Source organism: Amblyomma americanum, chromosome 7 (genome assembly GCF_052857255.1).
Source record: "Amblyomma americanum isolate KBUSLIRL-KWMA chromosome 7, ASM5285725v1, whole genome shotgun sequence".
Taxonomy (NCBI): domain Eukaryota; kingdom Metazoa; phylum Arthropoda; class Arachnida; order Ixodida; family Ixodidae; genus Amblyomma; species Amblyomma americanum.
Genome location: NC_135503.1, coordinates 84,063,097 through 84,087,140, shown reverse-complemented (window position 1 = coordinate 84,087,140; position 24,044 = coordinate 84,063,097). Strand labels below are relative to the sequence as shown.

Below are 24,044 nucleotides of genomic sequence, written 5' to 3'. Positions count from 1 at the left end.
CGGCAATTGTCTTGTTAAGCCGCTCAGTCAGTCCGTTGGTTTGCGGATGGTAAGCTGTTGTCTTTCGATGGCTGGTGCCACTGAGTCGAAGTACCTCGTTCGTAAGTGCCGACGTAAACGGGGTTCCCCTGTCAGTTAATACGACCGTTGGAGCTCCGTGACGAAGCACAATGTTATGAATGAAAAAACTTGCGACTTCAGCGGCGGTACCACGGGGAAGAGCCTTGGTCTCACAGTAGCGGCTGAGATAGTCAGTGGCAACAGCAATGTACCGGTTACCCATGGAAGACGCCGGAAACGGACCGAGTAAGTCCATGCCGACCTGTTGAAATGGGAGGCGCGGGGGATCGATAGGCTGCAGGAGCCCGGCTGGTTTAATCGGTGGCGTCTTCCGGCGCTGACATTCTCGGCAGGTTCGGACGCAACGGCGGACAACCGCAGCAAGCTTGGGCCAGTAGTACTTGGTGCGTATGCGCGCCAACGTGCGGGAAAACCCGAGATGGCCCGAAGAAAGGTCGTCGTGGCACGCGCGCAGAACTTCGTCACGAAGCGCAGCTGGCACTGCAAGCAGATAGACAGTGTCCGTTGGGCCGTAGTTCTTTTTGTAGAGTACCCCATCGCGCAAGCAAAACGATGACAGTCCGCGCTTGAAGAGCCGAGGTGGAGATGGGGCGATTCCTTCAAGGTATTCTACGAGGGGCAGCAGGTCAGAATCGGCCCTTTGTTGTTGGGCAAGGGTGGATGGTGAGAGCACCAAGAAAAGCGGAATCGTCGTCGGACTCGTCAGTGGGGCACAGGATTGGGGCGCGGGATAGACAGTCAGCATCGCTGTGTTTCTGGCCAGACTTGTGCACGATGGTGACATCAAATTCTTGTAACCGAAGACTCCATCGAGCAAGCCGCCCCGAGGGATCCTTCAGGTTCGCCAACCAACAGAGTGAATGGTGGTCGCTCACGACCCGAAACGGGCGGCCATACAAGTACGGACGAAATTTCGTAACGGCCCACAGCACAGCTAGACATTCCTTTTCCGTTGTGGAATAATTGACTTCTGAACGGGACAAAGTGCGACTGGCGTAAGCAATCACGCGTTCTAGACCATCCTGCCGCTGAACAAGGACCGCGCCGAGGCCAACGTTACTAGCATCAGTGTGCAGTTCAGTGTCGGCCTCTTCGTCGACGTGGCCAAGCACAGGCGTACACTGCAGACGGGACTTGAGTTCTGTGAAGGCGCTGTCCTGGTCTTGGCCCCAGATGAAGGGTTCAGAATCCTTCGTCAGGCGGGTCAAAGGCTCTGCTAGCCGGGAGAAATTGGGAACAAACCGGCGATAGTACGCGCAGAGGCCCAAGAAACGACGCAGGCTCCGTTTGTCTGTTGGCTTAGGGAAGGCAGCTACGGCGGCCGTCTTTTCGGGATCTGGACTAACACCTCGTGCGCTGACAATGTGACCAAGAAACTTCAGCTCTTGAAATGCAAAATGACATTTCTCTGGCTTGAGAGAGAGACCAGCGGAACGTATGGCCTCGAAAACAGTACGCAAGCGTTTCAGGTGCTCATCAAACGTGTCAGAGAAGATCACGACATCGTCAAGATATACGAGGCATGTCTGCCACTTCAGACCGGACAGCACGGTGTCCATCATTCGTTGGAACGTGGCAGGGGCCGAGCACAAGCCAAAAGGGAGTACCTTAAACTTGTATAAACCGTCAGGCGTAATAAAGGCGGTCTTCTCTCGGTCGCGTTCGTCGACCTCTATTTGCCAATGCCCACTGCGGAGGTCAAGGGATGAAAAGAAGGTGGCATGGCGCAGGCGGTCTAGGGAATCATCAATGCGGGGCAGAGGGTACACATCTTTTTTCGTGACGGTATTCAGGCGCCTGTAATCGACGCAGAACCTGAGGGTGCCATCTTTCTTCGTGACGAGAACAACAGGCGATGCCCAGGGGCTCGTGGAAGGTTGGATGACGTCGGCCTGGAGCATCTGTGTAACTTGGCGGCGGATGGCATCGCGTTCTTTGGAAGACACGCGATAAGGGCGCTGGCAAATTGGTCTTTGGTCGTCAGCAACGACAATTCGATGCTTGGTAAGCGACGTCTGTCGGACCTTGGAAGTTTCCGCAAAACAGTCGCGGAAGGAATAGATTAGGTTTTGCACGCAGTTTTTCTGACTGGCCGAGAGGTGCGGGTTCACGTCAGTCGGAATGGCTGTAGCCGTCGCGTCGGCGAGGTCTGACGTGGTGGATAAAGAGCACTGCCTCGTACACTCTCCAAGCTCGTCAAAATAAGCGACGACTTCTGACTTCGTCAAATGTTGCGGTTCACGAGTAAAGTTCGTGACTAAGATTTCGGTACGACCATTGGCAAGGTCTACTAGGCCTCGGGCGACACAAACTTGCCGAGCGAGTTGCAGGGACATGTTCGCTTCAATATTCTTTGTTGTAGCTTCCGACGTTGTCAGAGCATTCAATGTTTTGCCAATTTTTTTCAAAAATTTTGTCACTTCCAAATTCTCTTCAATTACATGGGATATTTATCAAAAACACTACTTTTAAAGCCAGTCTGAGCGTTAGATAAATTGCATTAACATTGTTTACCGCACAGCAGAACTTACCAACAAGATTAACCAACTGCATTCCCGTAGGGATATATTACAAAACACTATATAGAATGTGAATGTTCAGCCGAAACTTACGATTTAAAGTTTGGACACCATAATATAACTTTTCTTTTCGCAACAAGCGCTCAGTGTCGCTTTGTTGAATAGCATACTGACTTGCACAGTACTTGTCATTCGTCTCAATATACTTCATCTAGTAAAATGTCGACCTACCTTTTTACATCGGCTAGAGAACTAGATTGATGATATATATTTTGCTAACTGCGGTCTGTAAGGCATTAGAAACCAGGTTCTTGACCGAAATTGGTGGCAGAGTGAAATCGCAAAAGGTTTCTTTGACGTATCACGATTACGCTGAACGGTTCAAGCGATGCCATTATCACACTGCTCCAGAACCATATTGCGCTTGTTACAATTAGACATTTGCAGGACAGCCCTGTAACAACTGATTTTGTTAAACATAGCACTCTTTCTCTCATTTTGTCGTTTCTTCATGGCCTAGCCGCGACAACAGTGTTGTGCATTTCACTGCGCATACTTACCTACCAAACATTACTCATCATAAGCCTCAGCATTGATGTGTGAGAACTGATATTCTCATCGTCATGTGCACGGTTGTGGTTTGTTTTGAACTCGCTGTTATGGGCTTGGTAAGGCTTCACATGCACCTACTTCGGGAACAATATTCAACTAAATAATTGCTGGGTATGTGTAAGGACTTGCAACGCTTTAAGTTCACGGTGCTTCAAAAGTAATGGAAGTAAAATTTGGTAATTCAAAAAGCAGACATAAACGTGATGGTGTTTCCATAAAAATACAGAGAAGGACAAGGAATTTGTTTTTAATAACAAGCCATTTTTTTCTGCAACGAGAGTGACATTTCTTGCGGACACGCGGGGCTAGAGAGCTACAGTGCAAAAATATTGGCGCACCTGAAACACCACCCACCGGTGGCGAATGTAACCATTCTTGAAGTAGAACATTATTTGTCAATGAAAAGAATGCGCATTTTTTCCTCTGAATTTCTTTAAAAAGCGCATCGTGCCAGAGTCTACATTTTTTAAAAGGTGGGATTTTTACTTTTTGGGTTACTTTCGGATGACCTTGTATATTTTATTCTTTCACATCCTCGCTCGGGCAGCAATCGTGAAACGAAACCCAGTCACGGAATTCGTTGAAAGCAAATTGGTGCATAGTTTCCCGAAATAGAAATAGACACTACAACTGACAAACTATATACTATACAGCACTTTCTAAGGCCGTACAATGGGTGGGTGCTCGTTTATGTATAATGATGATGATACTCGAATAGATGAGAGGTGGACGAAAGGCTTGTAAGTCCATGCGTCGGTGTATGTGGCCGAGGCACTGTCTTATGCACAAGTTGAAAAGCTGGCTTGTCACTGGTAGCCTAGATGGGGCTGAAACCCATGTCGATCATGCAGTCCCGAGTGCCGGTTGTAGCAGCGGCCTGTATGTAGCAGATTTCTTTGGCTTTACAGTCCTTCACGCACTCATGCGGCTCCACAAGCTTGTGCATGAACCTGCGAAACAGCAAATTATATATAAGATTGATTTCTTTCCCTTGCTGTTTAACAATATATACAAATTCCAGATGTTTTAAGATCTCTCGACCAGATTGTTTCTCCCCGCTTGTTTATCCACTGCAGCGCATGCAGCCTCTGAAAATGAAATGGCATCCACTGGCACCCTCCTAATGGGATGGCAGAGGAAAGAGCACACCATATTTATCTGAATCTCTAACTTATGCAATCTGGCTTCACGAACCCTTCAAGCCACACCATCCCAGAGGTAAGCACCTCAGGACTAGCCCAAACACTGCCATAGCCACTAACACCCCGAAGAAACTCTTAACGCCGTATAAATTGGATAGAAACTTCGAAATATATTAGTAACTCGCTGGCTCGAGCTGCCTGACTTCAAAAATATTACCTTGCAATCGCAGGCGACTCTACTGCGGACGCAAAGTGAGCAAAATGCCGCAAGAATGAGAATTTTCAGCGAGGTAAGGAATTTGTGCGGCACATTGATTTCCTCCCCTCTGGGCGACGGTTAGCTACATAAAGTACTGCTCTCATATGTGCGATGTCAATCATTTCCACACTTATTTCATGTACTACCCAGCAAAAAATAGGAAACACTAGTATTTAGCAAAGATTGAGAAGAATTACCGAAATAAAAAACGACAACGGCTAACGTACAGCTCACGGGAACAAGTAAGCAAGAAGCTATCCCCACAGCGGCGTTCGCGCTCCTTTTTGACTTTGCGAGCGCACTGTTCTTTTAGTGCATGTTTTCAGGAAGCGCTGGTTCTGTCGGCAGTTCGGGAACAGCCAAGGGGAAGCGGGACCGGATTCTACCCGCTTACGCTTGCGATACTTCCATGTTTACCGGGTGTTTCACGTAAGGTGTTCTGCAATTTCTCCCGGCTGCGCTGAATCAATTATACAGCACTCAGATGTGTGGAAGAAATAGTGGTGGGTACATACTGCGTCCGTACTGAACCGACATCTTCACTGTTCTGAATCTTTTTAAAGTAGAGCAATTGCATTCTTCGGCACAGAATTATCAGCGCTGCAGTGAATCAGAATACACCTAAGACGTGCTAACTAGTGAGCTGGTTAACTAATATCGAATAGATACCTTTCTAAATAATATGGTTAGCCTCCTTATTTATCAACATGCGTGTAGCTGCCAGTATGAGTGCTATCCAAATCACCTTTTAGAATTTCGAGAGCGCAATTATCCTGGGCGCTGTGGCCCAACAAATTTTCGCCATTCCACGTGCTTTGCTTTGCCTGCAAGCTTCTCGAAAGCGCATCTATTTTGGCGCCATGCAAACGTAATTTGTTTTGCCCCAGCGCCCAGGATAACTGTTTTTCGAAATTCTCAAAATTGATATGGAAGTTACTCACGGTTGGCTAAAAGCCTTTCGTTAAATAATTGTACTAACAGTAATACTTATAAAGTTAACTAGTCAATATTAGTCTACTAGCCAACTTGGTGGCACGCATTGACTGTATTCTGATTGGCGACACCTCTAACAATGCCATGCCGAAAAAGCGGTCTTCTAACTCAAAAAGCCTGTTTTCAAAAACTGCAGAGCAAATTAGGCAAAACACCCGGTATATACTGTCTGGCGAGGCTGCTGGGCTTCACCCCAAAGCCTAGCGGCTAGGCTTTTCTTCTCACGTAGGCGGGAGTTTGCCACTCCTGTTGACGCTCACAAGCACGTCGAATCATGGCCTGCTGACAGCGGCTGATCTTGTTTGCCGGCGTCTGCCGTGGAGAATGTGATGAAGGACGAGTGAAATCTCCGGCTGTGTCACAAAGAAGAGGCTTGGGACATGCGCTCGCCCCAGTTACGTAATCTTCCTGCAGTACCACCGCCACCACCAACCCCCAGCTATAAAACGGTTCATCACCCACTTAGACCCATGCGATCTCCCTCTCTAGCTGCAGAGGAAACGGCATGACCCCAATAGTGCACCTGTGGCGCAGCAACTCTGTTTTGTCCACGGCCTGTGCTGAATACTTGCGCTGACTGGGCTCTCTATAACAACTTTCCGCTGTAAAAATATAGAAATGGGTTATGAAAGCAGCCTTTTGCAGAAACCTAAGAGTCGCTTAGAGTAAAACTGAACACATACACTGTGTCTCAAATTTTACACTGCGAATGAACGCGCGCCAGTATAGACTCCAAATACTCCTCCAATTCGGATGGCCTAAAATCCTTGACTCAGCGGGAATGGCCTAAGATGTCCGACCTGCGCGAACTCAGTATACAGAGAACACTTTTCTTCGCACATATCTCAGAGATGTAACCTTCAACAGCGCAGCTACGAGAAAATAGCTGGAAGCAGTCTAATGAGCAGAAGCATAACTCCTGACGCTAGCAAATCTGTTACAAAGTTCACGGCATTTAGAATAGTTTAATATATCCTGCATTCCCAACTGACTGACACAAGCATAATACATTTTTCGCGCTTTAAGCAGCAACGGCGCCAATGTTCTAGCATCGCCTTCAAAATTACGTTGCTTACGCGATCGTGGCTAAAAGATGCAGGTAAAAGAACCAACCGGGATAGAAAACACTGAATTTTAATGTCATTTGTCATTTCAGTGCTATATAGCACTGAAAGCCTCACAGCTAAAAAAATGCGTGATTGGTGACATGATTCTGAAAACCCGAAGCGGCGTCGACAGATTGGAAGTGAAAAGAGTACGCTTCGATGTGTCTACATTACATCCGTGGGCAACCTCTACACACATGAGGGGAAACACCTAACCACCAGTTAAGGACCCCACACGATCTCTGGTTGCGTGCTAGCTAGCATCACATAGGGTTCCACAAACACAACCATGAACGAGTGACACAAATCTCATTGCATTAGCATCACAGCCTCTAATGCTATACCATTACAAGCACATAATATAATTAGATGTCCCTGTAAATTTTATTTGTTTCTTACATTGCTGTGCCTACACAAAGTATTCTGTAAACTTGAACTTTACGCTTTTGTAACATATGCAACCAATGTTCTCTTTCTTTGCAAGTAGTCAGCTGATTTTATAGTTTTCACAACCAAGTACATCATGGCTTCGCGGGAACTCGACTAGAAAACAGGTAAAGCTCTATTCCCAATGCGTACCATATTGTGATTTTTGTATTACTGCCTTAAGCCTACAAATCTGTCAGCCCTCAAGGTATAGCAGGCGTCCCTGAATAACGAAACTGCAAAAGCGCCAGCCTTAAGCACATTTATGCTCAGTATTCTTGCATGGAAAAAATTGTCTATGTCCCCGAGTTGGCTGTGGTGTTCATACGGATGAGAAACTTTCTAGTCAACAGCCCTCAGTCATTAAATAAGCACAAGCTTGGAAATAAATGCTAAAACAGTAGACGGAAAGGATGTGACATGATATTATAAAACGCAACGTGTAAAACGTAACGTATAAAAAATGATATTACAAAACGTAACGTTATACACACTGCCGGTAAATAGCGCCCATATTACTTATTGCGGCATGTGAGGCATCATACGAAGGAAACAGGGCGGGCAAAATAAGCAAAAAAGAAACAAAAAACACCATGTAGAAGCTATTAAGCTGCATTTATTAAGAAATTGTCTTTTTATCCCCGTCTTATCACTGTCACATCTTCCCTGTCGAAGGTGCCCATCAGCCATTATCAAAATTCTTCCAAATCAGTAGGTGTGCCTGAGACGCATATTTGCGGCCAACTAAAAAATGGTTACATTACTAGTGATGACGGTGGCATCCTAGTGCTATGAGTCTTCGTTTATAATGAAGTCTTAGTATTAGCTTCGAGTCAAAACTTTCACTTCTCTATTTCTTTGTAGTTATAAACATGCATTTTCGCATTTTCTGTAAAGCACACCTACCATTTGTAACGTTAGACTGTTAGGAGAAATTGATTTTTCCCTGCAAGCGAAGCATGCTAAATCAAAGACTGTTTTTTCTTCAACCTTGTTTCTCCTGATGGCCTAGAGGTGTTTCTTACCTGTGGTATTCCTTAAACAGCGTGTCATTTGTCCGGAACTTTTCAGCCAGGTTGTGCCAGTGCTTTGCCGAGAGAGAGCGCATGTTGTAATGCTCCTTAGCGCTGTACGCGAGGTTCCATATTGGCTTATCTTCTTTGTTCGACTTCTCCAGGTCCATCACGAATGTCTCGTGGTCGAGAATTGTCTGTAAGAATTTCACTACTGAAGTAATCACGGTAACTCAGCAATAAACGTGACTACCTTCCCTGCGTATTACTTTCTGTTCAAGAAAACTCTTCGTTGGGATATTTGGTAAATGATCATTGTAATTTAAGGGCGCCAAACCACACACACACGCGCGCGCGCGCTTCTCGTTTTCTGTCTGGTTCTCTCTCATTCTCTTCTCTTGTGTGTGTGGTTTATGCTCTTTTAAATTACAAGGATTACTTTCTGTTTAGACTGGAACTTTGATAGTTCAAGCTCAGATGAGGTGTAAAGATTTGGGTTCCTAAACGGGGTTCAAAATAAGAACAATTCCAACTAAAGAGATTTCAGTCGGAACAGGGCTGGCTGTGTAATGGGCTGGTTCCATAGCGCGTCGCCGCACACATCCTTGTCACAAGGCAGCCCTTGACCCGCTGACAAGAGATGGTGAAGACAATAGATAACAACAGAGACATTTAGTATAACTGAATGCGCGTCTGCTGCCATGGTCCGCTTCCGTGAAGTGCTACTGCGCATGCTCAGATCTCCTTGAGGGCGCCAGGCGCTGGGCAGCTGTGCGCATGTCTGTCGTGGTAAATGCTGCGGATCACGCCACGCTAAAACTTTATAATGACAGTCATATGGACCCGTCGTGCCCGCTGCCGCATGTTAGCACTGCACGCGAGTAAGTTAAGAAATCGTATGGTGAAGTTACTATTAATGTGATTAACGTGCGGCTGTTCGCCACTGGGCCATAAGTGAGCCGCTCTTGTACCGTGGTTAATTCGCAGACCGAGGACAACAGCGTGGTCTGCTTCATTTAACTTTTAGTTGTGCTGATCCGTTCCAAATGTGGTGCATTTTCTCCTTTTCAACCCTAAGTGAGCTTCACAGGACCGAAGCTTCAGTTTGCTCTAAACCGTAAATTCAAATTAACGTTATTACTCTGCATCTAAAGCCTATTAAGTCACCGAGGAAACGACATTAACAATAATTAGGAGTACAAAGTGCGCGGGCTGAACACATTTAAACTTGAAAATTTTTACGCTCTGTGGACCATATACAGGCAGGAATTATTAACCATAATTATTATCAAAACTCCGCTGCAGAAAGCGCCATGCCTAGGGTATGCTCCCTATCTAAATACATTTTTCCGCAGCTAGTTGGCGGAGGCTGCAAACGGGAACATTCTTTAACCTACATATACTTATCAAGATGAATCCTACACAGTATGGGTGTTACGGAAACACAGGGCAAGCATGAACCGTCAAAAATTTATTTTGATAGGGAGAACAGCCTAGGCATGGCACTTTGTGCAGCGCGATTTCTTAAGAATTATGCTTAATAATTCGTGCCTGTATATGGTCCACAGAGCGTAAAAATTTTCAGTTTAAATGTGTTCAGCCCACGCACTTTTTACCCCTAATTATGGTTAATGTCGTTTCTTCGGTGACTTAATAGACCTTAGATGCAGACGTTCCACGAACACAAAACCCCGAGTGCGGAGCAGTGGGAGAGCCGGCTCACCAGCTGCGAGCTCGCCGCCCAAAGGACAATGGCGCAGCACGCAAGCGAAGTAGCGCGACTCAGTGGAGCCCTGGACTAGGGGCCCAACCCTGCTTTGAAGGTCAAGAGTCTGCAGCGATGCAGACGAAGACCGAACGCTAAACCCTTAATGAACCAAAAAAAGTTTTTTTTCTCTCTCTCTCTCTTCAGTAACACCCATGTGGCTCATTACCCGATTCGCATAAAACGCCATTTTTAATTTGGAGAATGTCTCACGCGTCTGCCACTCCAAAAGAAAATGAATTGCATGGTCGGTGATCCGCTAAGTGGTCCTTTAAAGGTGCACTAAACAGGAATCTGAACTCGTCTTTTTACCGCGAAAACTCTATCTACACGTTCTGGGCATTCTTAGAAACTGGAACTTATTGTCCTGTGCTGCCGATTACCCTAATCAAATCGGATTAACCGTCACGGCGCCCGCGTTTTTTTTTTTTTAACACAACGCGGTAGGCAGGAGGAGTCAACGCTTCAGCCAGTCCCGTGAAGCCAACGCTTCAGCCAGTCCCGTGGCGGCTTGCCGCTCTGCCATCGGCGGAGTGATACGTAAATCAAAGATTCCACGTGTATTTTTATTTCCGCGAGCCCAACTTGCAGCTATATTGTCTGTGACTGAAACTGTTTATTCACAGAAATCTAAAAGCAAAATAAAAGCGAAAGCGAGCCGCTACTGGACTGGCTGAAAGGCACTCCACACGTTGGTTGACTCTGCCTACCAAGCTCGTTCAGTTAAAAAAAAAAGGCGGGAGCCGGGACGCTTATTCCGATTTAATTAGGAGCAGTCGGCCACATAAAATAATAACTCGAAGTTTCTAGAAATGCCCGGAACGTGTAAATGGTGTTCCCGCGGTAAAAGACGCGTTCAGATTCCTCTTTAGTGCACGTTTAAGGCACCTGAATAAATTACTCAAGACGAATGAAAAACATAAATTCACTAATGATAGGAGAGGATGACTACTTGCACTTGTGAGACAGTGCTTCTGAGGCATGAACTCTCCTGAATGATAGCTAATCGTTTCCCGTTTGCATCATGAGCGACTTTCAGCCGATCAGAACTCGTATAGCACAAAGCATGCGAGTTAACCAGTTAATTTTTTTTATATGGGGGGGGGGGTGCGGAGATGTTGCCCTTTGACAAATATAATTACAAAATATACTGCCTTACCCAGGGAGCACCCTTGCGGTGCCGTCCGCCGTCCACCGTGTAGACCCGGTAGGCAGGATTGCTGTCCACGAATGTGGTCACGCTGGGCGCTAGGTAGGCAACGTTGGTTGCGCGCCTTGCGCCTTTCTTGCCCTGGTCGCCATCGTAGGTCAGGTACAACTGGTCCAAATGGGTGTGGCCATAGAACTGCGCGACGATGGTGGACTCGTACCTGGGTGTGAGCCCGGGGCGAAACGGACGAACAATTTTCACGAGAATCGAAAGAAAAAGAACCTGAGGAAATGCGGGTTATTTGCAGAGATCACCCCGGCTGTGTGCAATTTTCGCTGAGTGCAGCACCGGCTTTCTTTTTTTTTTCTTAGTGTGCGCGATTTGCAGCATAATTTGAAGGTATGTATAAGAACCGTTACCACAACGTCCCATAAAATTGCTGAAATGCCAAATTCATAATATTTATAAGTCAAAACCAGTTACGACTTCTGTAGCAGATAACCTAATATACAGAAATATTGAGTCAAATTTCCTTTTTTGGAGATGGATATATTATAAATCCTTCAGATAGATCACTAATTCTGGAACCAAATGAAAATGAGTCAGTTGCGGGTCTTATTGTAGCAGGCGTCGTTTTCGATTCCTGTATTTCAGATGCACACAACGCATGCAATATTCTATTAAAATTGAAAAACGAAAATTCCCCCCCATTAAGTAAACTGAGGATCATGAATTGTATTATTAGCTCCTTAACGAGTCTGGTTTGGTTTCGACGACGGCTTTGAAACCTGTCTTCAATTTTTATCTTGCGAAAGATGCATCCATTTCGTATACGACGCTGTTACACTTCTACCTACGGAGCACGGCGCTTAGGACAGGAGGGTGCACAGTGGATTTGTTGAATTTTGTCGCGGTATAGTAGTGAGGATATTTGCTATGACTTTACGAAAGATGTATGCTTCCATGGCACTAGAGAAGCAGATGGGAATGAGACAAAATTTCACTTGGGTTGCATGCGATGTCTCATAATTCGGAGCTTGTGAGTGACCTGCTCCCCGACGTGGGTACGTTTGACCTGGTGATTGGAGCGGACTGGCTGTGAAAACTTCGTGCTGATATATCCTCTTTCCATTCCCTTCACATTATTCAACCTTCAAACTCCTTTCCTTCACTCTTCTTCTGAAGACTGTCGCTGCCACACGCGGAAAAGGTGGAGCTCGTGGCTGCAGTCAACCAAGAGGGAGAGCTACGGTGAGCTCGGTTCGGGATCTTCGATAAAATCATTTTCTTTCTTATCTGATGTAGTAATTCTTCAGTTATTTAGCATAACTGAACGCCAGCTTTCCTACCTCCTCGCATTTCGTCCACAGCGCCGTGTTTTTACTCCATTCAAAACTGACATCCACAAGTCTTCACAGGGAAGCTACACAAATTACCAAATTATTTATGCTATGCCGACATTCTTGTTTCCAAATAAAAAAAAAGATTTATTTCGTACCTCACATAACATCAATGAAATCAAGATGAACGTTTGCAGAATTCACCGCCTGAGGAGTTCGAGTTCATTTATTGTGAAAAATTGCTTCGAATTAACGCTGGAATTTACATTTTTCGTCCATGTATGTTTTTTGAGATCGTTGATTTGTTATAACTCATTCGTAATAAGCATTTCTGTTCGCACGAGTAGTTTTGTTGAGTACGAGTATCTTTTCAGAACTGCATGCCTCACACTTCCATGCACTTTATAGAGAAGAACTTTTCGTTTCTTTCCTTTTTTGTTTTCCAATCTGGAACATCTGCACATAATGCGCTTCAATGAAGTAGTATCAAATAAATATAGGTCAGGTTTATTTTTTTACAATTCACAATTGAAAAATTACATTCACAGTCAGAAAAATCAGCCGCACTCGTGGCGGACAAAAAGACCTGAATATGTGTCGGTAATCTGTATCTAGAGGTAATATCAGCACAACGCTAGTGGCCTCTGGTGTCAGAACGCTATGTAGACCGTTTAAAAAATTAAGACTTATGAGCGCGTTTTTATTAACGTTGCGTCTCTCTGCCAGAAAGTTAAATACCTCGTGCAGTACTCATCCATGGTGTAACTTCTTATGGTAGAAATAAAGCTATAAACTGCAAGGCTAATGCTTTTTCAGCTATGTTGCACCTAAGGTCTTGATCATTTCTTACAAAATAACCTTATGATATTGGTTGGCGCACGTGATGCACTGAGTGTTAAAAGTTCAAGGTAGACATCCCATTCGATATACTCGTACAAACTCAACATGATAGGCAGTGACAAAACATCCTTACTTGTAGGCGTTTTTGTCCCGAAATGAAGCCTGTGCGGTAAAGTAAACTTTACATGCCTAACGGTGGTGTTCGCAAGTGTCCCTTGGAGCCGCGTAGATAGTGGCGCAAGGAATATTTTTACGGAGATTCAGTTTTCTCTTTATAGCACTGGGGTTAATTGTCTTACAACAATATCTATTGGAGCGCCCTGTTTTGTAACGTAAATTCAACGGCACATTTCTGCCTGCCTCTTTCAGTCCTGGCCAGCTTTTTAGTGATTCTAAGAAGACTTGGTGTGCTACTTTCGGCTGCTGCTTTCCGCAGATAGATTGGTTCTGCTGCGCTTTCTATTTCGGCTGCATGTCTCGGCCGGCAGACTTTAAATAACTTGCAAATATTTGTAAATATTCTTTTCTAACCAGCGAAGTCGCCAGTTTATCTACCAGATACCTTGCCTGCTATTTCAAATGAGGATGTTGCGATTACGTTCATAAAAGCGTCATTCATTGCTCCTGCCGTATGCTTGTTTTCTTGGTCTGAAAACATTTAGTTTTGAAGTAGCGATGAATTCGGGATACGCATACTGAAGGCTACCATGAGGTAGAGCTGAAAGCCGGTTAGGCAGAGGCACTAACCTGTTGACGATCTTTTGAAAGTTGTCCGTCCATACGGGGATGCATTCCACCTTCACGGGGGCCACGTGCCCAATGATATACACCTTCTCGCCAGAGTCCTCGGCGCGCTGAAGCTCCACTGCCAACCACTGCAGCTGGCCGCTAGGGTCGGTTGAATTGTAAAGGAGCCACCTGATGATAAAAAAGAAACAATTTGGGAAGCCTTGGACAGTAGGCAGCGTACTCAAAGCACAACTTGGTAGGATGGACTGCAGAAATCACCGAAAAGAATTCTCAACCGATGGTTTCATTTTTATGCTCTATGCTTTTCATTCTTTTTAAACAAAATTTTCGAACTGCTCCAGGGTATGGCAAATATTATGGGGGTTTCCACTGAGCACAATGTACTAACACTTGTTCTTCGGTACCTAAATGTAGGAGATCGGTCATGCTCTGTACTGGACGTCCTGGTTAGATTAGTTCCACTCGCAACTGCCCAATAGAGGTTTCGGTCCCTGGTTTCATCCCAAGACAAGGATATTTTTTTTTTAACTGCGAAGTTTCGGCGAACTTGTATTCCGCTCTTTTTATCCGTACATCTATGCTTTGGTGGTTGCGAGTAATTACTCCCTTATTTTAGCCACCGCAGTGGTTGAGTGGTTATGGCGCTCGGCTGCTGGCCAGAAAGACACGAGTTCGATTCCGGCCTCAGCGGTCGCATATTGATGGAGGTGAAATGCTAAAGCCAGTGAACTGTGTGATGTCAGTGCACGTTAAAAAATCTCTGGTGGTCTAATTATCTGGAGCCCTGCACTACGGCGCCTGTCATTGCCTAAGTCGCTTTGGGACGTTCAACCCCTATAAACCATAAAACTCGCAAAATTTGCTTGAGCGCAGTCTATTCTCTGTCGTTAAATGTAACTGGAAAACTGGTGTTTAGCTTTCTACCTGACCTCAGCGCAGAAACCCAAACTGTCTGATTATCGTTTGTAAGTTGTGATAACGCTCAGAGGTGTCTGAACGAGTGCGCTGGATTGGTATCTGAATTATACGACTCTACAGAATGGGTACGTAATCAAAAAATGCAAATGCGTTTCGCGGATAGCATTCCTGCAGCCGTTTCTTTCTACACAGTTGTCACTCAAGTCATTTCTAGTTTATTGCTTGCTGAGATAAATTTTTACGTGCACTGCTCTTAGAAACAGGCTGGTGCAATTTGTTTTTATTATTAATCGTACGCCAATTGGCAAGAAAAGGTACATGCTCCAAAGCTAGCATGAAAGCACTGCTTGGCACCGTTGAGAGTACATACCAATGTGATTACAAGCAAGAAAGCCGTAAAGTACCAGGTGGTTAAGTTGGCACTCTACAGCCCTTTACGCAACTATTTATTTTCACGTGCCTGTTTCGGAGCGGTCGCAGACTGCTTTTAATTTAAATTATGGAGTAATTTAGTAATATCCACATGAGCGCTACCGTACGGTTACAGAGAATACATATCCACACAGCAGTTTAAGAAGCTTCGCAGTTTGAAAAAAACTTCATGCTTGTCCGAGGATCCAACACGGGACCACCACCTACCCGGGACAGTAGCTCTATCAGCCAAGCTAACCAGCATAGACACAGATGGCATAGTGAGGCTGAATTGATGCGGGCCACTCGAACATGGTTACTCAATTCTATTCACGGGCCGTTAACGAAAGGTACACAGTTTTCTGAGAAGCTTCGCAATTGGAAAAAAAAAATAATCCTTTCCCGGGAATTGAACTCTAGTACCCTGCTCGGAGGCTTTGCGGTAAAAGCATTGGATTGACCCCGTTCCCGATTCCAGTTTTGGACCAATTTAGCCTCGTCCTGCTATCTGCTAGCCATGCCGGTTAACTTAGTTGGTAGAGCGACAGCCCATAAAGGCGTCGCATGACGAATTTTTCTCCAACTACCAAGCTTTTCAGAAGGCTATGTAGCTTTTCTTAGTAACCATACGCGACGGTAATGTGAATGTCTAACTGAAATCTAGTTCACCTTTAGAGACCCCCTCGACCCTCTGACCCACTTTGAAAACAAGTGTGTGCAAAGCGAACTGCCAGCATTTTCTCAGAGTGTGCTGCACCTAGCAGTGAATGCTTTCTTTCGGATGAATTTTGCATTGTTCAACTGGAAAATAAGCTTGTTTTTTAAAAGCTATACTTTGAACGCAGTAAATAGTATTTCGCGAAACAGTTCGCGGGGTACCAGGTCGTCCGCCATTTTTCAACTGACATGTTTTGCCAGCAGCAGTAACCTCAATTTTCTTTCTGACAATTTCGAGTGCAACGTGCGAGTTGGAAATTTAAATCACTTCCAAACTGTTGTCTGTGTGTGATTTGCTGTTTCCATCAATTATAGCGCGTTCGTACGAAATTTTCCACATCACTGAAAAAAAAAAACACCTAAAGTTTGCGGTGGAAAATTAAGCAGTTTTTTTCCTTAAGGCCTGATTGTACAATTTCAGAGATAAAAATATTTAATTTCGATGAAAAGAGAAAATGGCGCCTGAACGAGGTAATTACTTTAAGCTACTTTTTGGTTTAGGTTGCTGCCGTTATCTGACACTCCAAAACAAAGCTGGCTCAAATTTATGACTTGCCAGGGCTGCGTCCGACGAGAGGCGAAAGTCAACATCACGGTTGGATGCATGTCTAGGAACAGCACGCTTCATTCGCCTGAGAGGCTTTACTGCTAAAGCACTAGAACATTTTATAAAGCACGACTAAAGTTTCATTGCATTAGAAAATGAAGCTTCCGAAGTACTCACCAGTTGTAGATGTAGCACAGGTTCGTGTTCAAGGATATGACACGGAAGCCCTTGGCAACATTGACAGAGTAGAAGGCGCCCCTGCGTGGAAGACCATCAGGAAATGAAAGCGTTGTTCACAAGCTCATTTCGTTTTATCGCAATCACTAAATAAAGCCCAACACCAGCTTTGCTAAGGTCGCCAGTGTATATATTCCCGTAGTCTTAGATGCATTCTGAGCCTATTAACTTTGTGCCGCTTTCAAAATGTCTCAGCGCTCGGAAGTGAGCGAAAATCTTTAGCGAGAAAGTAATTTTATTCCATTTTATCTACTGGCTACATTCCAATAACACATCAAAGTGAAGCGTTGTTATGTATAGTAGTAACTGCCCAAAATAGTATTAGTATTCCCGGAAAAAGTTAAAAAATCACGGAAACGAAATCGTAATAGCCGAGAACAAAAACAGGACAAAGAAAGAGGCGACACACAAACACACATACTTGTACATTTATTAACTGATACAGGCCCCTTATTTACACAGTGATCGCACTTGGCTTCATTTATTCATTTTAGGTGCATTTGATACAAGTACCTAATTTATAGCACTACCTGACGCCATTAGAGAAGAAGGATTTCGTGGAACAAGAGTAAAATAACACAAAATTTGGCACGCAACAAGTAATACTAATTTAAAAAACGCGGTAACCGGCTTGAGCCTTTCCAGATTATTGCCGTGAACACTGGCGAAATTTGGGAGCATTGTGGAAAGCCAAAAATTACCTGTAGTAGAAACATTGGTAGTAGCTTTTCCACCAAGCGACACGCTCATAACGTATGAGCTGCATAGCAGTGACCAATAAGCAGGCAAAATTCATTTTCTAGTGCTACTCATTATGGATTTAAAAACGACATTCGGAAAACAATTTCACGCTTTGATTCCAGCTTAAAGTCGGCGGACAGGTTTTTGCAGTGAAAACATTTAATGCACATGCAAGCAATCGTCGCGGGCGTAATACTAAGTTTGCTACCACTGTCGGATTTCCAACTAGCTTACCGTGCACTTCTGCTGCTAAAGTCGTGTTGCGCAACGTTCGAATTGTTCAGGTAGATTTAACGCCTTCTGATTCCTTGTCTTCACACACACGGTAGCTCAAACTTGGTGATCAGTCTTTGTATAGCATATGGCAATTTACTAGAACGGTTTCTATTGGAAAGAAATGTATTAGTTTCCGGACGTTTATAAGTATTATTTACAGCCTAATAATTGGTAGTATGGGTACTGTTACTCCAAAAGACCTCGTTCAAAACTGGTTGCCCAACTTGTGATTCCTTCAAAGAACACGCTTTCGCAGATTAGACATGGTTTTGACGAGTTTAAACAAATATCAGTACTGATAATATTTAGCCCGAAAGCGCTTCGGGTATTAATGGCGTGGCATATGAAAGGATGTGAGCAGGTGCAGACAACACTTGTCGCGCAGCGATTGAAAATGCGCTGACGCACACGACGTGTGTCACGCTGGTTTTGATGCGGCAGCTCGGCAAGCTAAGAAATCCACGCAGTGTATGATAAAGTGCGGGTGTGGCTGACGCACCAACTTTGGATTCTTCTCTTGTTTTCCCGTGGTTATTACTAGTTAGAAAAATCACCTCGTAGAAAATACTCGAACAGGAAATGTTCTGGGGCAAAACAGCAATGTTTCCGGAAATAAAACGCTCTACAAAACAATGTATGCATGCGCGCTGGGCAGTGTTTGCTTTTGTGTGCTTGAGTTATGCTTGAAGAAAATGTAACCAGGAACGGAAAGCAAAGGAAATCATGCATTCTTACAGCTTTATGCTGTCCTTTGTTGACTCAGGCAGGAAATCCATCCAGTGCTCAGCAAAATTGTCATAGAGCCATTGCGTCGAAAAGTTGGCCTTGTTGTTGACGGGAAAGCTGCGGGAAAGCAATTAGAAACATGCGGTATACGATTAGATTGGTGGCTTTTTAAAGCAATTTTCATTCGCTTAGCGTAGGGAAAAAAATCAGTTCTTTATTCTTTATTGGTGCTCTTATTCTCCAACACCTCATCGTGCCCCTGAAAATACGCTGAATGAAAGGGCGATGCTGTTCTCTGGTAACTTGTCGCGTATACGTTGTGATGGCGGCAAATTTCGATGCCCATACTCTCGCAGTGCATGGAGATCATCATCAGCATCACCACCTCCGCTGCATTCAAAACAGAACAAAGGCCTCTCATTCTATCATCATCATCAGCCTTACTACGCCCACTGCAGAGCAAAGGCCTCTCCCATGTCTCTACTATTAACCCTGTCCTCGGCCAGCGGCGGCCCCCGTATCTCTGAAACTTCTTAATCTTATCCGCCCACGTAACGTTCTGCCGCAACCTGCTCTGCTTGCCTTCTCTTAGAATCCACTCCGTTACCGTTAAGGACCAGCGGTTATCTTCCCTTCGCATCACATGTGCTGCCTATGTCCATTTCTTCCTATTGATTTCAACTAGGATGTTATTAACCCGTTCTGTTCTCTGATCCACTCTGCCCGATTTTGGTCTCTTAGCCTTACACCTGTCATTTTAAGTTCCTTAGCTCGCTGTGTTGCCCTCAGCTCAAGATGAACCCTTTTGTTAGCCTACACGTTTCTGCCTCATAGGTAAGTACAGGTAAGATACAGCTGTTGTATACTTTATTGTATATTAGTGACCTGCCATTCATATGAGATAACCTGCCATATGCCCCCCACCCCATTCTACTTTTTCATTTTATTTTTCTCTCGTGATCCGGGTGACCGATAACTACCTGCCCTAAGTAGACATATTCTTTTTCCACTGCCAGCGCTTAGCTGAAAATTGTAAACTTCCGTTCTCTTGCGTGACTGTTGAACATTATTTTGGTTTTCTACAATTTTTAGACGTACCGTTATGCTTTGCCTGTCTATATTACTGATTGTGCTTTTGCAGTTCACCTCCTGAGTGCCTCAGCAAAAAAATTCCACCAGCGAATCGCAAATTACTTAGGCATTTTCGATTAGCTCTTATCCGCAACTGTTAATAATAATAATAATTGGTTTTTGGGGAAAGGAAATGACGCAGTATCTGTCTCCCCAATCCTGGTCTCGGAACACCTCCTGTAAAGAGGCAGTGAGTAGCATTGGCGAGATCGTGTTTCCCTGCGTGACCCCCTTGCTTATTCGAACTTTATAGCTAACATCATGGAGGACTATTGGAGGTGTCCAGTGGCTATAGACATGTTCCGGTATCTTCAGATAAGACTATTCTGCACCCTGATTCCGCAATGCCTGCATGACTGCTGAGGTTCCACTGAGGCAAATGCCTTTTCCTAATCAATGAAGGCTATATGTAAAGATTGGTTATGTTCTGCGCATTTCTCTATCACTGGATTGATGGTGTGATTATGATTTTTTCTCGAGTATTATCTACGAAAGCCTGCCTGATCATTTCATTGATTGAAGTCCAAATTTGACCTGACTTTTTTTTGCGATTACCTTAGTAAATACCTTCTAGGCAGCGAACAGTGAGCTGAGCGGCCTGTAATTTTTCAAGTGCTTGATATCTCCTTTCTAATGAATTAAGACAATGTTAGTGTTCTACAAAGCTTCTTTTACGCTCGAAGTCATAAAGCATTGCGTATACAGGTAGGATAGTATTTCTAGCAGAAGCTCCTCTCCTTCCTTCAAGAGATGTGCTGCTACCTGATCCTCACCAGCTGCTTTCCCCCTTTGCATTGCTCCTAAGCTTTCTTTGCTTCTGTTTTGTTGACTGAAGGGATGCCCCATTATGCGCTACTGCCTCTCTCATTGGTGTTCTGATTACGTTGCCTACTGTATAGATTTCGGCAGAAATCTTCGAATACTTTAGTAATTTATACATAGTGCTACTGACATTACTTTGCCTTTTACCGCATAACTCTGGTTTTTACTTATGCAGTGTCCTCATAACTGCTTTTAGACTACTTCAGTTCTTTAGAGCTTCCTCTTTTCTCTCCTCATCAAACTTCCGTATGTATATCATATTTTCCTTATTTTTTAAATTTCATAGATCAGCTAGTTCTATTCTGTCTGCAGGGTTAGACGCCATCATAATTTGACGTTTCTTAATCAGATATTTCGCCTCCTGAGATAGCTTGCTGGTATTCTGTCGAATCATCCTACCGCCTACTGAGCACTCCGTAATGATCGCTGTGAGATTATCGTTCATATTTTGAAGATTAAGACAGTCTTCCTCTGTTAGACCCGAATATATGTTCTCTAGCGATATTCTGAATTCCTCTACTTTCCCTCTTACCGCCAACTCGTTAGTTAGTTCCCTCTTCACTAATTTTTTCGATTCTCTCCTCGTATGTAAGCTAATTCGAGAGCTGCAATTCTGTTGTCTCTACAACGCACCTCTCAGAGAATCTGCACATTCTGCATGATACCTATAGGGTCAGCCATCGCATGAAGTCTATTTCAGTTTTAGTCTACCTATTGGGGTTCTTCCCCGTCCACGTGTTCTATAGTTTCGGGAAAGAGGGATTCATTATCCTTAAGTCATTTTCTTCGGTGAACTCTACTGATAACTCCACCCTGCTACTCCTGGAGCCTATGCCGTATTCGCCTACCGCCCTGCCTTCGGCCTGTCTACTTGCCTATTTTCGCATTGAAGTTGCCCATCAAGACGGTTTATTGTGATTTTGCTTTGTTCATTGCCGATTCCAAGTCTTCATAGAATGCATGAGCGATCTGGTCATCATAGCAGGATGTAGGCGCTTAAGCCTGCACCAGCTTCAGCTTGTACGTCTTATTAAGCGTAATTACGATAGCATCCACCCTCTCGTTAATACTATAGAGCTCCTCTGCTCTTCCAGCTATATCACGATAGATGAGAAATCCCCTTCCTAGTTCTAGTCTGTCAATTCACGATAGCACAGCACGTGCCCGCCCTTTAATACTGCATGCGTCTCATCTGTCGTAATAACGTCACTAAGCCCTATGATATCCCACTTAATACCAGCTATAGTTCCTCGAACAGCACTGCTAGACTAACCTGACTGGATAAGGTTCTACCGTGAAGCGTTGCCAGGTTCAGATTCCAATGGCTGCCTGTCCGGAGCCAGAAATTCTTAGCACCCTCCACTGCGTCACAGGTCTGTCTGTCGCCGTGGTCATTTGCTCCGCAGCCGCTGGGGACTGAAGGCCGAGGGTTAATTGGTTTTTTCTTAGAAGGTTGTGGCCAGGTAGTGTACCAGGGTGGCCAATTCCTGTTCTGGTGAGGGAGTGCGCTGTCAATTTTGGTCACCGATATCAGGCCGCACACCAGGCCTGGTTATGGAATTCCAAAGACATGCGGCATTTTTTTTTTGAAGTCGGTGAAGAATTGCGTGTCACCTGGATTCAAAGTCCTGCCCTCTTGCACGCGAGGCGGGTGCTCTACCTCTACGCCATCGCTGCACCCAGTGGTCTCCAATTGAGAATGCCCAGTGCTATGTGGTGTGCCGCTCGTTCTTCTAAAGCTTCCTGATATCATCCAAGTGACTCTCTGCCACTTCTACTACTCTTGTCCTCTCTCTGAAGCCAATTTGTTATCATAAGGAACCGTCTGTTATACGCACTCCGCATAACATGCCCTATAGATAATAATTCTGCCATCCTGACTTCAACTGCGATATCATGAGCTCGTCTTCGTTTCCCGAATTCCTCTGATCTTTTCCTGTATCTTAGCACTGCACCGCTTATTTTCTTGCAATAATGGAGGAGAAAATCACACTTCAATAATGACTTAAATTACTATAGTCTGCTTCTTTGTTAAGGCATTAGATAACTTGGACCACCACCTGGTGCTGGCCTACAGCGATAAAATAAATTACCATTGAATGCCTCCTCTCATGGCGAGAGGTTTCAACAAATGAACGATGGCTTTCACGTCAAAGGCTGGTTTAGACAACGTGAGACACGAAATAAACTGCACTATAATCGATGGCACATCGTTTGCTGTCAAACCGGCTTCTGCGGTGCACTGGCATAAGAGTTGTAGTGAATAAAAGCGACGTATCAGCCATTGTAGGGCGCCTGCGCTGACATTTTTCGGGTCAATTTCAGCGCAGTTACACATCCTAGCGAGAGGAGCAAGCAGTTTTCGGTGCACTCGAAGTGCTTTCCCACGCCACCCGCGCTGACTGGCATGAGCTTTCTCGCTATGCTGAAGCCCCGCGTGCCATGGGTCAGCAATCTCAGATACACCGAGAGAACCTAGGCAATGGATGCCATCAGCCAAACTCTGGTCTCTGATCGCTCAGAATGGGCACTCGCATTTGTGGCGGCCCAAGCGGCTGACGGTAACAGTTTTTAGTCACACAACACAACAATTTCACTGCCTGTGGGGAACGCCAGTTCCCTACATTGAAACGTTTCTAATGGTCCACTTTACATGAAACGGAAAAAGTATCAGAGAAGGAATGCAAATATAAATTATATAGCAGCACTACACAATACAACGTGGTTATTTAGGTATTATAATTTCTAACGAATCATTATAAAAAACTTAGAACGGCAGCAACAATTTGCAGTCTGCACTACTTTAATGGTCATAGGCAAGGAACAGCATCAAGAGCGGTAACGACACTGATAATTTTTTACAGAATCGCAGTAGCCTAGTGATGATGATGATGATAGTATTTTTTGGCGCAAAGGCAGCTGCGGCCAAAGAGCGCCATGGCACAAGTTGTTTTTTCGCATGCGCAAGGTGAGGTCAAAGACCCACTGCCCAAGCATTTCACCCTGAATTAGCCGAGCACCAAGCCAACTGTAACCTAAATCACTGAAAAACGGCGCTCTGTGCATATGGTGCTTAGGCAGGGCAGTGCTGGAAGTAGCGTGCAGTTCTGGGAAAAGAGGGCAAGGAAATAAACTAGCCCAGCTTCCGGGGCGGCAACTTAGTGGTCATGATCGACTCGAGATAACCACGGGAAGATTTCTTGCGCAAAGAATCCATGGCGAAAAGATTCACATGCACGATTCGAAAGGCTATTATGCAACCGGATGAATCAATAACTGAGAACACATTCCTTTCAGAATAATTTCGTTTGGATATCTTCATATAGATATTTGAAATTCACAGCGTGTACCTGTTTATCGGTACGGCTTCGTGGTTTCCTATGGATGGAAGCACGGTGGCATTGGAGAAGTACTTCCTAATGAGTCCTGATGTGACACGAAGGTTTTCCAGGGTGTCCTCTCGTTTTGCTTTCCATGGGTCGTGCGGTGGCAAATCGCCAGTCCACAGCACCACATCGATCT

General features: G+C 44.7%; 1 protein-coding gene across 1 annotated transcript in view; it reads right to left on the bottom strand.

Annotated features, from left to right (window-relative positions):
* Positions 1 to 3,443: 3,443 nt before the first annotated feature.
* Positions 3,444 to 24,044, bottom strand: part of LOC144099370 (sphingomyelin phosphodiesterase-like) — a 44,930-nt gene continuing 24,329 nt past the window's right edge. Inside the window, exons 6-12 of the mRNA XM_077632604.1 lie at positions 23,873 to 24,042; positions 18,579 to 18,686; positions 16,767 to 16,847; positions 13,994 to 14,164; positions 11,076 to 11,286; positions 8,164 to 8,348; positions 3,444 to 4,162 (exon numbers count right to left, since the gene is read on the bottom strand). Coding sequence (XP_077488730.1) covers positions 4,030 to 4,162; positions 8,164 to 8,348; positions 11,076 to 11,286; positions 13,994 to 14,164; positions 16,767 to 16,847; positions 18,579 to 18,686; positions 23,873 to 24,042 — 1,059 coding nt within the window. The 3' untranslated portion in view covers positions 3,444 to 4,029. The remainder of the gene's footprint in view (positions 4,163 to 8,163; positions 8,349 to 11,075; positions 11,287 to 13,993; positions 14,165 to 16,766; positions 16,848 to 18,578; positions 18,687 to 23,872; positions 24,043 to 24,044) is intronic.